At 42.6% G+C, this 20,952-nt stretch overlaps 1 protein-coding gene across 1 annotated transcript in view; it reads right to left on the reverse strand.

The window, feature by feature from the left end:
• Positions 1–1,785: 1,785 nt before the first annotated feature.
• The window catches only part of grin2da (glutamate receptor, ionotropic, N-methyl D-aspartate 2D, a), a 145,451-nt gene continuing 126,284 nt past the window's right edge, over positions 1,786–20,952 (reverse strand). The window contains exons 16-18 of the mRNA XM_085346875.1: positions 12,477–12,538; positions 11,012–11,182; positions 1,786–4,953 (exon numbers count right to left, since the gene is read on the reverse strand). Coding sequence (XP_085203001.1) covers positions 1,786–4,953; positions 11,012–11,182; positions 12,477–12,538 — 3,401 coding nt within the window. The remainder of the gene's footprint in view (positions 4,954–11,011; positions 11,183–12,476; positions 12,539–20,952) is intronic.

The following is a 20,952-nucleotide window of genomic DNA, read 5'->3' on the forward strand; positions in this document are numbered from 1 at the left end:
GACTAAAACTTCATAATTTACACAAAACATATGGCAGGAGCAATTAGCATAAGGCTATAAGTATTTATTTCCCTGCATCTTTGCCTAACAATCCGTGTAGCCCCATGTAAAGTATTAGACTGATCCATCATGCCACGCAAAACCTGGATTGCTAAGTTTAACACAAGCAAACAAAAATCAAGTAATTTCTAACCCATAACCCATTGCAGCTTCGCTTTTTCAGTAGCTTACCTTACCAGGTTAGTACAGCGTTGTTTATGTCAGCAGGAACTGAGCTCTGTCACTAAACTGTCAGAGATGCTACAATTTCCTTCTTAAAGTGTCTTAATTGTTGTTGCAGCACACTTGTTTAGAGGCTGACTTTACATTCAGTCGAATACAGGGAGGAAACAGACACTCCATTGTCGCAGTTAGGTAGTTGAGAGAATGTTTCATTTGCACCCAAGCTTGAGTAGTATGGCACAGTGCTTACATTGTATTTGATTTAATACGTGTCTTGATATATAGAACACCATCAATAACAACAACAACTACAACACAGAAGTAAAGGTTTTTTAAAGAATAAAGCTGTGACATGAACAGAGGGTGAACAAGATATTGCTCAAAACCAGGATTGGATGAAGTGACTTTTTAGGCTGCACATGTCATTGGATGTAGCTTTATGTGAGTGTGTGTGCGTCCGTGTATGTGTGTGTGTGTGAGTGTTAGCATGTGTGCATATTTTGGAGATGATGGAATACTCCGCAAGATAAAAGGAAACACAGCTGCTAACGTTGTACAGATTGATGTTGAGCTCTACTTAAGTTTGGCACTCAGCTTTTCATTAAGCCAGTAGAATATCAGTCACAGTTGACTTACCCTGTTGTCAAAAATACAAACACAGAAAAGCACAGACACACAGAATAATCACATCAAGGAGAAGAGCCAAGAGGGGAGGACGGGAGAGGAGATGACAGGAGAGATGACAAGGTAGACATGTGAATAAGGCGGGAAAGGAATTGGAAAACACATTGAAAGAATAGAACAAAACAATAAAAATAAAGGGGATAGAATACGTTGGGGAAAGGGGGCAGTGGTGTAAACTAAAGAAAAACAGCGGACACCGGAAAAGACAAGGTGGTTACCACCCTCCTCTTCTTCTAAGCAAGAAGGTATTGATCATACACAACAAAGGTGCCTCAAACGGGCGTCACAGTTCTGCGGGGGTGTAAACAGTTTGTTAAGGACAACGAAAAATAGGGAAATAAGGGATAAGCGATTTGTGTAAGAAAAAAAACAACACAAAAACAAAAAGCAAGAAAGTGTTCTGTTTTAAAGGCTTCTGAGAGCAGCAGGTATACAGTACTACAAAGTTCCTGAGCCCTCAGTAAGCATTAAGAATCCTATGAATACAAACTACTGCTCTGCTTCAACATCCAAAGCCTTTTACTTTCTAGAGCAAAGGATTCTCCTTCGTTTGTACCACTTTTGATGTTTGATTTGCTTTCGGTGTCTTGGTTAACTTACTTCAGAATGCAAGTTGTTACTGTGGTTGTAGTCTTTCACATACTGAGAGGAATAAAAGGAAGTAACAAGAGATTGCTCATGTTTTCCTTTGACCTACCCCATTGGGTTTGTTTGGCTTTCTGGTTTGTTTATTTGTGCAGAACTTTAGGAAAGGGCTCAGTGCATATGCTGTACTGACTTGGCTTGGCAGCATGTTTGCTGCTGGGCAGATTCGAATCCAGTTCAACTGCTTTAGCCTCGAAGGGCTCTCTCTTATGACTTTTGATACCTTGTTGAACTTCAGACCTCACTCTCCACACTGGAGAAATGGGCAGAGCCCCTTCGGGAGCAAAGGCTCTTGGTTTTGAGGGGTAAATGAGGGGACTGAGGAAATCTCTGGGGCTGGGGTACAGAGCGCAATCTCTGGTACTGCAGTTTGGCACTTGCCGAAGCCATGGACGAGGCTTGGGGTGCCCCTGGTGTTGATGAGACCACAGAAGGAGAAGATACAGAAGAGGAAGGAGTAGGTGGAGGAACATGTATAGAAAGAGATGAGGAGGGTGGAGCTGGAAGGGCAGGGAGCGGAGGTGGCATGTTAGGGATAAGTGTTGGAGGAGGGGAAGCCTGTCTTCCTCGATCTCGATCCCTGTCTGTTCTCTGTGTGCGCTGCTGGATACTGAGGTTTGACTGGCTGCCAGATTTTGATGGATTCTGTGACCGATCGGGTTTGGACGAAGATGAAGAGTCATGTTTCGACTTCATGGGACCACTAAAGCTCTGGCAGTGGTGGTAAAGCTCTTCCTGGCTTTGTGAAGTTACGCGAGCCCATTTGGAGGAATGGGAGTGTGGGTGGTGTCTCGGGGAGTGACAGGAGGAACAAGCAGCGTGCCCTCTTCCCTTATCCTTTGATTTGCGCTTACTCCTCTTCTCATCCTGTATGTGGAGCTTGTCCACTGACCAGTATCGTCGAGGAGGAGGTGGCGTGAGAGGAGGTGGGGGCCAGTGCGAACCTGATCCCCACCCTCGCTCTCCTCCCCCACCTCCACCTCCCCCTGATCCCCAGCCACTCTCCGCTGTTCCCCACCTCTCTCCTCGCTCCAGGAACAGGTCATCTCTGCTGTTGATGCTGCCAGCTTTTTCCCGGGAAGGATAGGTACTGAAAAACCAACCTCCCCCTCCAATCCCTCCCACTGCTCTACCTTCGTGATCTTCCCAGTATCTCTCAAATTTCCCAAACTCCCCTGAAGAACCGTCATCATCAGAATATATCCCGACTACCTTATCACGTTCACGCTCATCATCAGACATTGTCCTTCCTCCTCCACGCCTCTTCACATGCTCTGTTTTCCTCCTGTCACGCTCCGAATCTTCTTCTTCATCATCCACTTCAGATTCCCACTCATGGAAGGACAGCCCCTCCTTGGAGTGCACCTCCACTCTTTCATTCCGTCCCAACAATGGCCTCCTCTCTCCTTCTACTCCTAGAGCATCCCTGTCTGAACTTTTACTCTTCCTCCTTTTAGAAGAGGCAGGCAACAAGGGCAGGAAGGCAGATGGAATGGCATCAGAGGATGGGTTGCCCCCTCCCCAGAACTTGACTGATGTAGAAGGCTTGCTGCTCGAGCTGTGATAGTGCTTGCTGTTTCTTCGCCGGTGGTGTCTTTCCTTTCCTCTGCTGTCTTCCCCATCATCCCTGGTTTTCTCTTCTCTTTCTTTTCGCTCATCTTCACCTGGGATGTTCCATCCGTAACTTCTCACTGAGCTCTCACTTTTTTTCCGAAAGGACTCTCGCCTCAGTGCTGGGTAAGATGGGAAGTCTGGTGTTCCTGATTTGAGTTCCTCTCTTTTTTCAGGATCCCCTCCTTCCTGCTCTGACCTTTTCCGGTCTCTCTTCCTCATCTTATCATCTTTCTTCCTCTTTTTCTTTGCTTTGCGCCGCTTTCGCTCCCTTTCTCTCTCTCTCTCCTCCCTCTTCTTTTTCTTTCGACCTTTCTTCCTTCTCTTTTTTTCACGCTCCCTCTCTTTGTGGTGTCTCTTCTCCTCTCTACCCACTCCTCCTTCTCCTCGGCTTGTTGCTCCACTTCTCCCTCGGTCTCTGTCACCCCATGATGCCCACCACTCCTGTAACTGGGCCAGTTGGCTGCCAGTCCTCTCTCTACCATAATCTCTTTGGGGCCGTGGTTTGCGTGGTGGTACTGGTGGAGGTGGCGGGCTGCACGGCAGTGAGCGCGATGACATTCGGCGTGATCGAATTTTCTTCCTCCCAAGAAGGAGGCTGGACTCCTCTGTAAGGAGATCTGAGTCATATTCATCATCTACGATAAAATCCCGATCACCTGCTCGATACCGAAAACTAAGCGAGGAGTTGTAGGAGCTGTCACTTGAGCAAGAAGAAGGTGAGTTTGAACGAGAAAGTGACACTGAGGATGAAGAAGAGGATGAGGATGATGTGGAAGAAGAGGAAGAAGACGAGGCACTGGAACAAGACGAGTAGAAATGGCATGGGGACGAGGGAGTGGTAGGGGTGTGTGTTGGAGAAGAAAGAGGGGCAGGAAGAGGTGGAGGTGGAGGGGGACGACGTCCTCTTCTTCCACCTCCATCACTTGCTCCATATCGCCCACCTCCTCGCCTCCCCAGAGGGAGGATGTTCTCATACAGGGGACCTCCTGAGCCTTTTCTTCTTGTCTGAGCTAAGCTGCCTCGTCGCCAGAAGGGAGGCCTTCGTGGAGAAGATGGGATTGGTGGAGGAGGCTTGGAGATTAGGTGCCCCGGGCCTTGTTGGGAGCCTTTAGGAGGTAGCCTTGGCATACCTGAGGCCTTGGGGCCTCGAGAATTGGCTTTGGGAGTCTGCTGGGGGCCCCCTGCCTGTTGGTCCGAGTTAGATCCTAGCCCCTCTGGATCAATAGGACCATAGTAGCGCTTATATTCATCTAGCCCTGTGTCACCTACTCCCACTGCTCCACCTGCAACTCCTCCTTGCAGGCTCCAGTGCTGCCCAAGGTTTTGTTGATACTGCTGCTGGGCCTGTAGTTCAGTGATCCCACCAGCTATCCCTCCAACACCAACGCCTCCAGAACTGCCTGTGCTCACAACCTTTTCTGGCTTTGGCCTGTTCCAGCGATCAACCACAGCCAGTCTGCGGTCATGTCGAGGCAAGAAAGTGGAGCAAGGCATGGGGCCCTCTAGTAAGGGACTAGTTGAGGGACCAAGAGCCATTGCTGAGTGTCCAGCAGTTGGCGGAGACCCAGGCAACATAGTGGTATAGGTCTGCCCTGGTTGCTGTTGGTGGTGCTTCTGCGGTTGTTGCTGCTGCACCATGGCAATGGCAGTTGTGTTGTTTACTGTGGCTGTAACAAGGTGTTGTTGGGGTGCACTAGGCATGTTGGTCACGGTGTGGTACTGGGGCAAAGAGCTTTTGCTCCCTCCCGGTGTTGTCTCATCCTCAAACTGGCAGCAACTGTACATCCCCTGGGTGGAGAGATAACAGAGAGATTGTAATTAGACCAGCAGGCTGTCAAGTATGATAAGAAAGAACTGTGTGTCTATGTGTCAGAGACAGAGAGACACAGAGAGCCTGACATCCCCAATTTTGAAAAGGAAACCCACAGAGCAGCTTTGATCTGATATCTTTACAAACCATGTGAAAGCTATCCACAGAAGACTGTGTATGGATGAAATACAGTACAGCAGGACCATGAGTTCAACCTTTACTAGCATTCTAAAAATCAAGATCCATTCTTCAACCCATTTTCAACTGACACTAAACAATGTGTTTTTGTACATTCGACAAGTGTGAGAGACACATTTTTATAAACACACTTCTGTTGATGGTAAATGTATCGTTACAGACCATAAAAATAGAATAATAGTGTTAATGAGATACTGCATAGTGTTATAAAGAAAGTCTCTTTCAGGCAGCTGCTACAGATACCTCACAGAGCATGAGTTAAAATTGCCTGCATTGTAACTTTTTACCAGAATATTATTCAGACTGAGAACACAGACTCCGTAGCTTAGCAGGTTCAAAACAAATGGATTCTATTCTGTAAATAACTAATTTTCCTTTCTCTCAGAATGGTGGGAATTTGCTGTAGGTGGTTTCCAACTACCTATTGTTTTCTGCGCGGTCATATCTCATCTGAAGAGAGTAGTCAAAGAGTACTGCCCATTAAATATTAATGAGTTTTGGGGAAAAAAACAAACACAACTTTGGACTGAGTTTACCAGGCTTCTGGGATTGTCAATTTTCCCACTATGAAACCAAACAAAGCTTTCAGCAAACAAAGTGTCACTCAGTTGGAACAGGACTATGTTTTCTCCAAAAGCACTGTGAAAATCAATTGAAGAGAGCGCTATGTGCAAGTAGTATCCAGCTTCTGGAGAGGAGTCAAAACAAAGGGGAGAGCAGAAGCAACAAAAACTATTTTGTCACTGAGCAATAAAACAAATGGTGACTGAAGCTTCATTTAACTGAACCGCTCTTCTTTCCAGCTGCCAGTTTGGTTACTTAACTGAAACTAAACACAAGCTTCATGTGTTCACACTGCTTATTTTCCCAATGCACAAATTAAGATTAAAATATTTTCTTTGATCTTAACTAGAGGAGATTTCAGTGGCAACAAAAACAATTCTGCTTCTAAAACTTTGTGTAGATTTCAATTTTTCTGCCATGTTATTGTAAAAAAAACTGTCCAGAAAACAAAAAAGAAAGATTTTTTTTGTACTTATACTTAAACATGGATATAAAATTAAATCTTGATATTTTTTTCTCATATTAAATATTTTGGACTACCTTCCATTCTGGCTAGAAAATATCAGGACAGAAAGGCTCACTTTCAAATGTACTGCTGTTGTTATTTTCTGTCATTTGAGCAGAAAAAAAAGAATAAAGATTGTTCTTACTTGGTTTTAATGAACTACTCCAAACTGGAGAGAGCACTTTAAAATCACCAGTCAAGTATTTTCCATCTCTTCAGCAACCTTTCAGCAAAACTTATGAATAACACATGACACGGGTGAGTCAGACTGATGGGTAAATTATTGGCGCATCATAACATTTTTAAACATTTTAAAACTTTTGCAATTCTAAATCCCAAACAGGAGTAATCAATTCTAACTTTGTCTTAGGTGAGCAACTCCATCTCTGCTGTGTCTGGATGCTCTTTCTCTCCTGCCTTTGTGTTGTTACAGCTTACTGTAGACAGATGGTAATCCATTAGCACTACTAAATAGCTATGTAAATCAAAGAAAGAAAGGAAAAAAACAACAACTCCATTATTCCTCACATGTGAGAATGATTTATATGATCTACCAATATCTGCCAGATCTCAATGATAAAATGTGTGGAACTTCCTGTGAATCTCCGCTCCTCACCCGAACCCAGATCTGATGGAGGGACTGTAATAATGGCCCTTCTGGACCCATGAATCAGCAAACCTAGTGGCAGAAGTGCTATCGCAGTCCCCAGAGCATGGGGCGCAGTACACTGTGAAATTGAAACTTGGGAGTCTCTGACTGGGTTAAAGCAGGCCAGCTGCAAAGACTTTGCAGCAAGCATTGGATATAGCACAGGAGGTAGAAGCTAACTGGGCCTTCTACATCTAAGTGATATTTTTATTCTTAAGGTCTAGAGATCTAGAGACTAGAGTTTTCTAAAATCCTGAAACGTTCTGAATGTATGAAGGAAGGTTAACGTGCACTCCAAAGGATCTGACAGCAAGCCCAACAGGGAATACGTGCATGGATATCAAAGATTGCAAAGAACACAATAGATTTTCACCAAGATGGTAAAAACAAATATAAGTGCATACAGAAAATCACACTTGGTTCTTGTATCATTACACACAGAACCAACAGATGCACTTGTACACACATATTACCTGACATAACTAACAGAGTAACAGAGAGAATAAAAATGTCAGGAATCACTTAAAACAGATACGGAAGCATCTTTACCCTTCCATATCCCCAGTACAAATTCCATGTAATATATGACTGTGTCTATGTGAGACAATTATCTGCTGAATTCAGTAAGCAGTTGGATCATTATGTGTCATGCCTCCTAAATGATCACTCCAGGCAGTACACTTAACCACAGTTAATGTGTGTGTGGTACGTGCACATTAAAGGAACAGTCTTTTCCCTCTAGTTTATAAAAAAACATTTAATCTAAAGTATTTCTTTCTGCCAGATTATACTCCTTTATTACTGGGGTCCCCTTAAGCTTAGCTCAACTGCTAGCTATCTGCACACTTACTTTGGCTGGTGGATGGAGACGAAGAAGAAAATAGTTCCTACAAAATCTGCAACAAGAAGATTTGTGGGTGTTTTTGTGTCTGAGTCATGACTTCTGGAAAGAAACAGTGCTGCTGAGTTTTTCCTTTCATTATTATTTTTTTCTGGTACCACAAGGCCGGGGCTTTTTAGTTCCATTATACTAAACACAAAGGAGACATCTCGCATCAGCAGATCTCACCAAAATCAGGCAAATCACTAAAACAGTCCACATGGATACATTTCACTATATCAAAGCGTAAAAAAGCTAAACATTGAATTTACTTAGGTTAAATTCCTTAAAGTCAGGTGTGCATAATCAGTGCAATGCAATGATCAAATCTCGACCTTCCTTTTATGACGCTTTCCAAATAAGTTCTATTCTGTTGTATCACAGACCTACAAATCTACATTTGCGTCACTAAATCTATTGTAGAAGAATGCGTACTATACAGTGGAAAAGCAATACTTAGTAGACTCAGACTCTAGTGGCACTTGAGTAGTCTACTCATACAGTATGATGGATCCCAAATGTCAGAAATAAACACCCCAGTGTTCCCATCTGTGTAAATTAGCCATTTCTGCTGCATTGTGTCACAGGAGGAGCTAATAAATCAATCTTTTGTTTTCCTTCCAACATGGTGGTATTACAGTTACAGCCACAGGTACACATCAGGCATCACAGCATCTTCTGACAAATAAAAATATCTCTGCAGTGCTCGATGAAGCCTGCTTCACACTTCAACAGTCTCACCCTCCCCTCCACCTCACCTCTGTCATTCCTCCTCCTATCTGTCCCTGTGTTTTCTTTTCCTCCTCCACCTCCTTCCGGCATCCCCGTCCAACTCCTGTTATGCTCCACTACCTCCACCATCCAAACCTCCAGCTGTCTCCTCAGCCAACTCTTTTCTTATCTCAAAGTTCCCCTCCCTTACCTTTCCACTTCTCCTCACTTCCTCCCTCCCACTACACCATCCATCCCCTTTTCATCCCTTTTGATACCTCCTGTTTACTCCCAGTTCTCATCTTTCTAGTCATTTCTTCTCTCATCACTTTCTTCTTTCTTCTGTTTTTCACTGCAACATATGCACAAAGTATTTCCATGACCCCAAGCTGAACTTGCAAAAACTGTACTGGCAGTAAAAGAAAATAGACGTGCAACAGCTAAGTGATCACTCTGCCCTGGACCTTTGGGTTAACCCTGGAACAATGCCAAGGATAAAGATTGCTGATGTTCCCGTTTTTGGCTGTCTGCTCTTGTCCCTGCTGAGTGCAAGAAAAAAAGTCCTGATATTGGTATCCAATTCTGCACAGTCCACATCTTGATTGTGTCTGAAAACAGTCTATTAACCTTCTATCTCTTTTGAGTGAACCTCAAGGCTGTAAGCACTGATGGATATTCATTGTGTTGTTTGTGCCAAAAAAAAAAAAAGAACAGTAGATTAGCAAATATGTCTTCACCTTTGAGTCTGTCACAACATAAGGCCTGCAGAAATCATTTACCAGTTCTCCTTGAGCACACTTTTGTGAATTTTTAACAAATTGCACTGATTAGTTCTCCCTTCTCATGTGAGAGTGCACAAATCAGTGAGATCAGCTGCTTCACTGTGGCTCAAAATGAATGAAAACATTCATGTGCTTATTTCTCACTTCTTACTGGTACTTTTGAGCATTTTCTTTACATCTGGCAGGGATAAACTATACTTATCCAAACCATCGTTAGGCATCTTTGGTTTTAAATTCATGCATATTATTTCAAAGTAGCAAAAGAGTGAGCAAGTCCTTCACTGAAATCTTTTCATCTGGCATCGACTCCAAAGCAAAAATAAGTAGTCAGTCTGAGCATATGAAAAACACATGGTTTACCACAATATATTCTGGTACGTCCTGCACTGCAGTGTGGAACATTTTCATCAGTCTCCTAAAAAGTCTCCTAAAAGTTAAGCTGAATCCAGGTAATTACAGTTGAAAAAACATTACTGACAGCACAAAGGGGGGCGGGTCCTAAAAAACTATTCTCAACTTTGAGATGAGTGAGAGTGACCAATTAGGAAAAGTTCAACAGTGAATAACTATCAGTGCAACAAGCAAATCGTTCCCTGAGTGAAGAAAGATTTAATCCTGCTGTGTGAAAGTCTTGAGCCAACCCTTAGTATGCTAGACTTTCAATATTGGCTGCCTTTTCACTCATTAAGGGTTTTATCTTCTTCTTTTTTGCTTTATTCACTTAACACTAAACCATTTAAACAAAAAAGCACATCATTCAAACATGAGCCAGTGTTATGTTTAGCATAAAATAGTATTATTGTACCAAGAAGTTGATTTGTAAAGAACTATCAGCTGAAACTTGGCGTATCATGTGCTGTATGTTCTTTGAGACTGTTGATCTAGACAAATAGAAGACAAAAGACGTAACAGGCCTAAACTGAATCTGTTATTTTCTCAAGAAATAATCCAGCTAACACTGACACGGGACCTAAGGATGTATAACAGTGAGTGTCTACAGGCATCTGTAAAACACAGTGACTGGCTCTGTCATGGTTTGGAGCTTCATTTCAGTCAGTGGTTTTGGATGTTGTCAGTGAATCCAAAAAAGTACCATTAGATATCTATCCACCATGCAACAGTATCTGGAAACCCTCAGATTGACAACAGCTTCATTTGAAAGCATGACAATGATTCCAAACACACTTCCAATGATTCACACTTGGATAGAAAAGCACACAATGGAACACCATTGGTCACAGTTTGGTCTCTCCAGAACTCAGACCTCAAAATTAATATTAAAACAGTGTGGGGTCATCTTAACAGAGAAAGGGGGAAAAAGCTTGCTTAAGGGTTCAGGCTGTGTTGAAAAACGAGGGTAATCATAAATACTGATTTTCAGTGGTTAGGCTACAAAAACTGTTTTTGACTTGTATACTACATTATCAGTTATGTTTGCATAAATTGCTGCACTTATTTCCATTAAGGGGTGACTCAAGACTTCTGCACAGTACTGTGTTATTTTGCATAGTGTATCAATCAAACTTTACTTAATGCTCTGTATTGGGCATGTAAGGTACACATCTGTCAATTAATGATAAGTATTCATTGAAATTACACAATAACTAGTATCTTTAGAGAAAATATCCCGACTATGTTCTATTACTTCTACATAATTTCTATGATTTTACATTTAAATATCCAAGAGTTTTTATGTGCCTGATAGCAGTTTGATTACTATTGTTGTTGAATGAGTCTTCCCTCTTACCCTGCTGAGAGCCAGGAGAAAGTCCATCCCGCCCGATCGCTTAACACAGTGCCGTAGTTTCCAATACACCAGATGCTCCCAGGCAAACACCAAGAGGCTGAGGCCCATTGCCACCAGCAGCATATAAAAGACCCCCGCCATGTTGTCAATGTCCAGTTTACTGCTCATCACCTGACAGACAAGGAGAGAAAGGGGAAAGGTTATGGGAGGACAGGAAAGTGTATTTATTACCAACAAGAACCAAAAATACTGACAACAGCCAGTGCTACCCCTCAGTCTCCTGGTAGACTCGCCTATAGTGTTGGTTTCAAAATCCTACAGTACGTCAACTTGTTTTCAAGTTATTCACAAAATCTTTAAAAAACCTCGATCTCTGATCTTGACCTTGAAGTCACTGAGATTCAAACTCACCAGAGGTTTTTAGAGATTATATGCTATCAATTGGAAAATCCCTAAATGCAGCATTCTTGAGTTATTGCATTTATACGATCTTTTTGAAAACTTGACCTCTGACCTTTGGGTTTAGGTCACTGTGATTCAAACTTGTTCAAGCTTTTTAGCAGATACACCTATCCTATCAATTTGACACTCCTCCGTTGCCTCATTCCCGAATGTCCATGCTGTCCGCCCGGTAGGGTGACAACAATATCTCATCTGAGGGCTAAAAAGTTCTACAAATCTGCCCATCAAAAGATAAACACAACATGGTTTTATTCTTAATGTCTTAGGGTCAAACTTCCCACACTGAGTTCTGCTTTCTCATTATGAGGCATGAAAGAAAGCCATGCAGACCCTGTACCACCTGGAGGAAATACGAGTGATGGGCTATATCTAGAGGCGGGCTCAGCATGTGGCACAAAATAGGGGTAAACTGAGGGAACATAATGTGGTCCCACTACCACACACTGATTGGGATAAGAATAGGAACATTTTGGGGCATGTTAGGGAAAAAATCCCATATAAATGATCTCAACCCTTGTAAAACCAAGAGGAGCAGTGGAGACATTTTTTCTTTCCACATCAACACAATGTTCGCTCACTAACTGAACCACTTTCCTGTCCTGTTTCCCCAAATTAAATTCAAGTTGAAGCCATTTTGACAGTGCACATTTATGTGCATGTGAACATAATCAGAACAGAAGCAAACTAAAGATTGCAGAAGCACTGAAAGCAGAGCATGGCGACTATATTGAAATGACTATTTTTGAATAAGGTAAGGTTCCTGCTTTTTTAGGAGGTCACATCTAGTAGTTATGAGAGATTGAGTTAGTCCTGTGATTTTAGCCATTTTTGTCATACATACTTTTCTGCCAAGAGGAATAAATAAACAACAATAAATAAATAAACACCAGTGATTCCCTGGTTTGGTGTTTGATGAAGAGGACTGACGCGAAGCTCATTTTGAAATAGCTGAAGAGGATATATATTCATCAGGTTAATGGAGAAAAGTTGTAAAACATCATACCTCAATCTTATCATTGTGGCAGATGCCCGACAACCAGAGACGCTCCAACATATCAATCTCATCTGGAAGAGAAAGGGTAAGGGGAGAAAAAGAAGATTAAAATGAAGGGAATGTGGGGAAAAGACAAGAAAAATAAGAGGTTTAAGGTTCAGTGAAGAGTGCCATACAGCAGGGACGAAAACGGGGAAAGGGGAAGTGAGGAAGATAGTAGAAAGGGGAAGAATCATGAGAGAAGGAAAAAGACAATTAGGAAGAAGGATTTAAAAAGAAGAGTGTAAAATGGAAAGTAAGAGAAAAAAATATATAGAGAGGATTACCACCCCTTTGTTATGAGAGCAAGGTGTTTGATCCCCCAAGGGAAGAAAGAGGCAAGAGAAGGAAAGCTGAAGAGGCGAAGAGACAGGAGATGAGAGGAATGGAGGAGTGTATTGTTACAACTAAAATATAGAGTTAGGAGATGATGAAATATAGTGTGGAAGAGAGAAATGAGAGGAGCAAGCGAAGCTTTGTTTGTATATTGTTAAAATAGGAATGACAGATGAGACTGATTGGAGTTAGCAAACCAAAGAAATAAATATACAGCTGTGGTCAGATGTTTACATAGACACCATGGACATGGATGTCATGGTAATTTTGGACTTTTTGAAATACAGCATATAACTTTTAGCACTTTAGAAAACAACGATTGGTTACAAAGTTTGAATTTATTTAGGATTTTCTCTAATCCACACAGGTGTAAAGGTATACATATTGCTTCAGATATATACATGCACCCCACTTGATTTGGTTAAATGTATTTGGTAGCCATCTATAATCTTGTTGCATAATTCCGACTATTTGAGCACACTTCTTGGCAGAATTGATAGAGTTTCCTAGCATGTACTTTACCCAACTTCAAAGCTTAGTCCTATAGGGTTGAGACTAGGTTTTGGTTAGCCCATTTTACCCATTCCAAAACCAGTTGAGATGTGTGTTTGGGATCACTGTCTTCCTAGAACACTCAGCTCTGTCCAAGTCTAGTCTAGCTGTTGATTTAAACTTAAAGCATGCAGAAGTAGTCCTATTTCATCATTATTCCATTCTCTTTGTGGAGCCACTGATATCAAAACAGCCCCAGATAATGATGCAACCACCTCCATGCTTGACAGCTGGTACTGTCATGAATCGCTGTATGGCAGGCAGGAGTTTGGACCCAAAATGCAGGACTCACAACACACGGGAATAACCTCAAAACGTAGCTTTATTTGCTGACTCAAGGAAATGATACAAAACTAAACTAGGCAGGGAAAATAAAAACTAAATGCCACTGAGAGGCACACAAGGGAACACATAGCATGAGGGAGGACACGACAGAGGACTCAGGGAGATGCTGACCTAAATTCAGTGCGCATGCGCCAACCAGCATGCAGCCTGTTACAGTTACTCCTGCTTTTACTCTTCGTTTAGCTCTGTTTTCTTACGTATTCTTTATTTTCTGACTTGTATTTTCATCTGTTTATTATCTTTCACTCAATCATGTGGATTGAGAGAGTTTTTGTTCTTCTGGTGGCCGTGGAACTATTACTTTTATCAAGGAACGGGACCGCGACACGGACTGTTTACTCCAGAGACCAGCTGATCGCCCTGATGTCGGCCGGCTCACTGGCCAGACCCGCAGAAGAGGTATAAACCGTGTCTGCCGTCTATCGTAATGGGAAATGTGTGATCGTTATCGAATAAAATCGACGAGCTCTCAGCACTGGTACGGAGTCAGAGGGAATACCGAGAGTGTAGCCTGATGTGTTTCACTGAATCATGGATGCACCAGGACATTCCCGACGAGAATGCTTCGGTGGAAGGCTTCCACACTGTTCGGGCGGACAGGGACAGCATCGCTAGCGGTAAGCGGAAAGGAGGTGGGCTTGCTGTTTTAGTTAACAACCGGTGGTGTAACCCTGCCAACATAACAATCAAAGAAAGGATTTGTTGCCCTGACACTGAACTGTGTGCTGTTGGACTCAGGCCGTATTGTTTACCCAGGGAATTCTCTCATGTCATCTTGGTGGCTGTTTATGTTCCTCCCTCTGCTAACCCCACAGCTGCATGTGACACTATCCACTCTGCCATAGCTCGGTTACAGACTCAGCACCCGAGTGCCTTTATTGTGATCTCGGGTGACTTCAACCATGTATCACTGGACAATACACTACCAACATTCAAACAATATGTGGACTGTCCCACCAGGGGAGAGAAAATTTTAGACCTACTGTATGCTAACGTCAAGGATGCATACAGCTCCTCCTCCCTTCCCCCACTTGGTAGGTCAGATCATAACCTGATTCACCTCACCCCCCGCTATGTGCCAATTGTGAGGAGGTAACCTGTGACCATGAGGAGCATTAGGAGGTGGTCAGAGGAGGCCTTAGCAGAACTACAGGGCTGTTTCGAGGTGACCGACTGGGAAACACTCTGTGAGCCTCACGCCAAGGACATCAATGGGCTTACTGAGTGTATCACAGGCTACATAACTTTCTGCACCGACTCCATACCAAAGACGCCACGTCCCAGTGGCCCCCAGGATTACAGGCCCGTGGCATTGACCTCCCACATCATGAAGACCCTGGAAAGGCTCATCCTGGACCAGCTGCGACCCATAGTAAGACCACACCTGGATCCCCTTCAGTTCGCTTATCAGCCTCGTCTCGGAACTGAGGACGCCATCATCTACCTGCTCAATCGTGTCTACACCCATCTGGACCAGCCGGCAAGCACTGTGAGGGTCATGTTTTTTGACTTTTCCAGTGCTTTCAACACCATCAGGCCGACCCTCCTGGGTGATAAGTTAGCAGCGATGCAGGTGGATGCTTCTCTGGTGTCCTGGATTGTTGATTACCTGACAGGAAGACCACAATATGTACGTCTCCCACAGTGTGTGTCTGACAAGGTGATCAGCAACACAGGGGCACCACAGGGGACTGTCCTCTCCCCCTTCCTCTTCACCCTCTACACCACAGACTTCAGCCACTGCACAGAGACATGCCATCTTCAGAAGTTTTCTGATGACTCTGCGGTGGTTGGATGCATCAGCAGGGATGATGAGACAGAGTACCGGGCTGTGGTCGACTCCTTTGTCACGTGGTGTGAGCAGAATCATCTGCAGCTCAACGTGGCAAAGACCAAGGAACTGATCGTGGACTTCAGGAAGACCAGGAAACACTTGACCCCTGTTTCAATTCAGGGGGTCAGTGTTGACATTGTGGAGGACTATAAATACCTTGGAGTACACATTGACAATAAACTGGACTGGGCTAAAAACACCACAGCACTTTACAGGAAGGGCCAGAGTCGTCTCTATTTTTTTAGGCGACTGAGGTCCTTCAACATCTGCCAGAAAATGCTGAGGATTTTCTATGAGTCTGTTGTGGCCAGTGCGATCCTCTATGCTGTTGCATGCTGGGGGAGCAGGCTGAGGGTCGCAGATGCCAACAGACTCGATAAACTGATTCGTAAGGCCAGCAATGTTGTGGGGATGGAGCTGGACTCCCTCAAGGTGGTGTCGGAGAGGCGGATGTTGTCCAAGATAAAGACAATGTTGGATAACACCTCTCACCCACTCCATGACATGCTGGTCAGTCACAGGAGCTCGTTCAGTGAGAGACTGAGATTACCGAAAAGCACCACTGAATGACACAAGAAATCATTCCTGCCTGTGGCTCCCTGTACAACTCATCCACTTAACACACTGTTTACTGCTACAGCTACACCCTTCTTGCACATGTTCTATTTCAGCTATTTATTAATAGTGACTTTTATGTATATATATGCCTCTATACAGTATATTGTGCTATTCTTAATTAGTGTATTCTCTGGAACACAGCTGACAGGAATAACCATAATAAGACAGGGGAAGCTGGACTGAACAGAATGAACATGCAAACGCGTGACCTTCGCAATAAAATGGGAATCATGATGTGGGAGTGGAGGAGAGGCAGACGAGGGAGCGAGGGAACACAAGGGAGAGCACAGACATGACGCGCTGAGGAAGGATGGAAAACGTAACACGAAGGGAAACAAGGCACAAGAACTCACACCCCAATATAAACACAGACACACAGGGAGACACAGAGGGCAGAGACACACGGGGGAATCTAATAAACGAAACTGAACAACCTAGGAACCATAAAATAAATAATGAACTAACAAAATAAAACAACACAAGAAAACTAAGAACGCTGAGATGTACATGTATATATTTGACCCTGTGTTTATAATGTTGGATTAGAGAAAATCTGCACCCATGATGAGTGCAAGTAAACTTTGGAGCACATCTGTATATTTATGTAATGCAGGATAGAAGGGATTTTAATCACCACAATGTAAATTTGACATGCTATAGAACATCTTACAAACAGCTAGTCAACAAACCTGTATACTTAAGTTGTACTACAGTTGGTATAATACGCAAGCACATGAATGCAAAATATGCACGAACACCAAGAACAGGCTCAGGAAATAGGGAAAGGGAGCAAGAAAAAGATTTAAAGGATTTAGGAAAAGATTTGCAGCAAAAGTTATGAGATCGAAAAGGGAAATTGGGAATTAGAGACAGTGACTGCAAGAGACAGGAGCCCTTTGAAGCGGGCTGTGAAATGGCCTGGTGTCTACACCGAGGGCAGAGCGATGCGATAGCACATGGGAGATGAAAGGGGGAAATGCACACAAACATTACTCTTCCTGTTCAAACTATCAAAAACGTGCACACTCATGTGATACACACTTTGAGCTCCAGTGTAATGGGAGTCTTAGTGCTAGCTATTAATGCATTAATCAAAAAGACGGAGGCAGCGGGGAAGAAATCATGCTTTTCCCTCCCATGCACACACACACATGCAGACAGATGTGCGTGACCAGGGTGCAGAGGTCTTTTAAATCTAGCACACACACACTGTTTTGAAAATACACTTGGAATGTGGAGGTTCCAATTCCCAATCCTCACTGTTACAATATTAATCGACCTGTGGGTTAATTAACCTTGTCTGAAAACCTTTCCATAAAGCCCTGCCACATGGATTAGTCTCCGCTGTGTTGACTAAAACATCAAATCTGAAAGAAAAAATAAAATAAATCTGGGTCAAGCGTGAGGGGATTGTGTGCCACGTTTCACTTCGCCAACAGTCGTGGAGGAATTCAAATGTTCTCTGACAGCTGAATTAAACTGAGCTCAACTCGATTGACCCTTCTTCCTCTCACCCCACTTCCTGCGCAAATCCTCACAATAAAGGCTAATACGCATGTTCATTCTGCGTATGGCTCCCTCCCATAATCTAATTTATCAAGTTTCAATGAATGTTCAGTTGATTTCTCTCCCTCTGCCCGGCTCTCTGCCTCGCTCCCTTTATCTCCCTGTAAATACGTTAATCATGGCTGCATAAAGCTGCTCTTTCGGAGAAATCTTCCCTACAAAGAGCTGACAGACAGGCAGAATTTCCTCCTTTACCTGCGCTGAGGAGGAAAATGCCACGGAGTGAAGATGGAGAATCGTCTCAACAAATGAAAGGAGCAGGCGTGCAAACCAAGACAGACCATAAAATAGAATCTGTGTTTCATTCTGCTGATTTTTGGCAGTTTTGTTGTGATTTGGGAACAATTCAATTTATGCTACTCCTTAATATTCTAACCTGTGCCTCTATAACATCAATGGCTTTATGTTGGTGTGCAGTGAGGAATTAAGCTCCTTTATTCTTTAATCCTCTCAGGGGCATAATAAATATCCCCTTTATCCAATCTGTGCAGAAATAGCATTAAGAACATTGTATTATGACCTGGGGCAGTTTTATACTTCACCTACAATGTCTTCTAAAGCAGTCAAATATATAAAACTGTGTATATGATCAATTCCAAGTTTGTGTGTGCATAAAAACTATAAATAGCATAAACGTGGACACACTCTATAACGTTTAGTTGGCTCTTAAACACACATAAGCACAGAGGTGACAAACGAGAAGCACAAATATAAGTTTTGATCATTTCTTTATAAACCACTGAAGAAATGCTTCCCTTTCTTCATGAGCTTAGGCCAGGAAAACTATATCGGTTTGGCTTTCAGTTTCTCTAGACTTCTTTTTCCAAATCAATGCTAATGCTGTCATTGTGTAATAACAATAATTTGCTAACCTTTTCAAGTAAAAGTGTAAAGTTTCATTCAAAATCCCCAAAACTGGGGAGAAGCACCCTGACTGACCAGATGATCTGCAAAAATGGAGATCATGGCGTCCATTCTTCACAAAAAGAGCTTTAATCACCAACATGTGATCATTTCCCTTATACAATACTGATTAAAAGCCATTTTTTCCAAGACAGATTTGGGCATATTGGAAATTATTAAAAGAGGAAGTCAAGTGTTTTTTGTTAACAAGTCTGCTTGATCATATAGTTCATTTGGCCTGGTCTCTTCAATTTTGGATCACATTTAATGTGATATCAGTAATATTTGGATTGGATTAAGTTTTATTTGTAACACTGTGGACAGCAGCAATATTTAGCATATAAATAACCGAAAGAGAACTCTGCTGGGAAAAAAGCAAATCATTTGAAGTTACTGTAACTGCTTCGTGTGAGTGACAGAAGTAAATAGGAGATACAGTTCCTCCATCACAGAAAGAAATTGCTTTGTTCAGACATCAGCCAAAATGTAAAAGTACAAATAAGAACTGGGACATGGAGAGGCAAAGGCTGTTTTTTTGGGCGAGAGTGATGGGAATCGGGTGGAGGAGGTCGTCAAGTCTAATTGATCTCTTAAACCGATCCTTTTCCCCCCTAAAGGTACTTCTGCAAGACACTTGGTGTAATAACAGCTAAGTGTACACATTTTGTCCTCAGACTTTCTTCATGTATACATGAAAGTGTACGCTGGAAAAAGCAGCATCAAATGTCTTTGCTGAGTTTAAGATGGTAAAATTCTATACAGATAAAAATGTATTGTTTCGGGGATTAGGATTCGTTTTCTGCCATTTTTAGTGCTTTGTTCATTAATTCATTTATGTTTAAATGCTGATCACAAACAATCTGCAGCTTTGGTTCAGCTGTGCAAAGTAAACAAAGGATTATAAACAAAATTGCAGGTTCAGAGAAAAATCTGTGGCTCTGTTCTGAATCTATAAAATGAAAATCAACATCTGGGTCTCTGAAGACTCAAAGCCATTTATACAAAAAAAAAAAGAACATCAAGAAAAAATGAAATCAATTTCCCCAGGGTGAGCTGTGTTGCTCTAGTTTGTTCCACCCTTAGTGCCAAAAGCTGTTCATATTCACATCCTGTTATCATTCTTTTGTGTGTGAGGTGTTTTTATTGGCTTTGCTCAGTCAGCATGAATCACTGTGAGTGACACAAAGGGGAAGTGGAATGGAGGCGAACCTTGGATGCATGCTACTGTGGGATTTGAGCTCAGGTGCAACATCAGCATTTCTAACAGTGCACATTCCTGGATCTCTGTCCTTTTCGGCATCGTTTATTTCTTGGAAATACATTGCAGCCACGTGGGACCTGACACACAGATGCCTCATCTTCAAACAGTTTTCTTTATCAAAAGTATTGCTGTGCATCTGCTGTGTTTTGAATTTTCCTCTTTATACTTTAGCAAATGAGGGTCAGCAGCACGACAAAATCAGAGTTCAACAGGTGGTAGCTGCTGTAACAGATGGTAGCTAAAAGAAGACACGATTCTTTATCAGGGAATCGATAAATGATTGAATTGAGGAAGGCTAGTTCAAGAATGTTTACAAGACTCGTAGGGAAATTGCCCGTGTTCCCACAACGAAGATTGATGAGGGAACTGATCAGTCAGTATTTCAGAGCTGCAACAAGGGTCTAAGGCTAAGACTTCCTGTTCTGTCTACAGTTGTTATTTAGAAATGCACATAAAATATTTAAAAAAGGTGTTAAATAACAAAATTGTTTAGATTTTAGCTTTAGCTTACCTGCATGCAACCAAATCCTGATCAAACATGACTTCTCAATACTACATTGGTACCAAATGGGAACTAAAATCCTCTCAGAAGCCGGAAACAAACAACAAAAGTAGAAGAAACTTGAACTTTTTAATAATATGTTAAAAAGTTTAAGGACCCAGCGTTTAAAAATAATTTCTTCTATTTTTTCTACATCGCCAGCTTTGCAGTCGTGGTTGTCATCCAACCAAACAGCTAGACATCTCATTTTAAGGACAAACTCACACATCTCTGTTTGAACATTTTGTATCACATACCATCAGCCTCCAGTGTTCTCTTCCCCTGGGAGCTGCTGTCACCGCTGCCACTGAGGCATTTTCCACCTGCCTCTCGCTCTCTCTAATTGCGAAGAGGCTAAATTGCTCCCCAGAGTAGGCAATTTGGTGACTGACCAGTCATGTGCTAAGAAAGGAAACGACAGCACTCTAACAAAGAGATGCATTGCTAGGAAACATTATAGGACTCTTAAAGGGCCACGCTGCTTGTGCAG

This window comes from Diplotaxodon limnothrissa, linkage group LG22, assembly GCF_057381915.1.
Source record: "Diplotaxodon limnothrissa isolate DT_005_m linkage group LG22, D_limnothrissa_male_GT1.1, whole genome shotgun sequence".
Lineage (NCBI taxonomy): Eukaryota > Metazoa > Chordata > Actinopteri > Cichliformes > Cichlidae > Diplotaxodon > Diplotaxodon limnothrissa.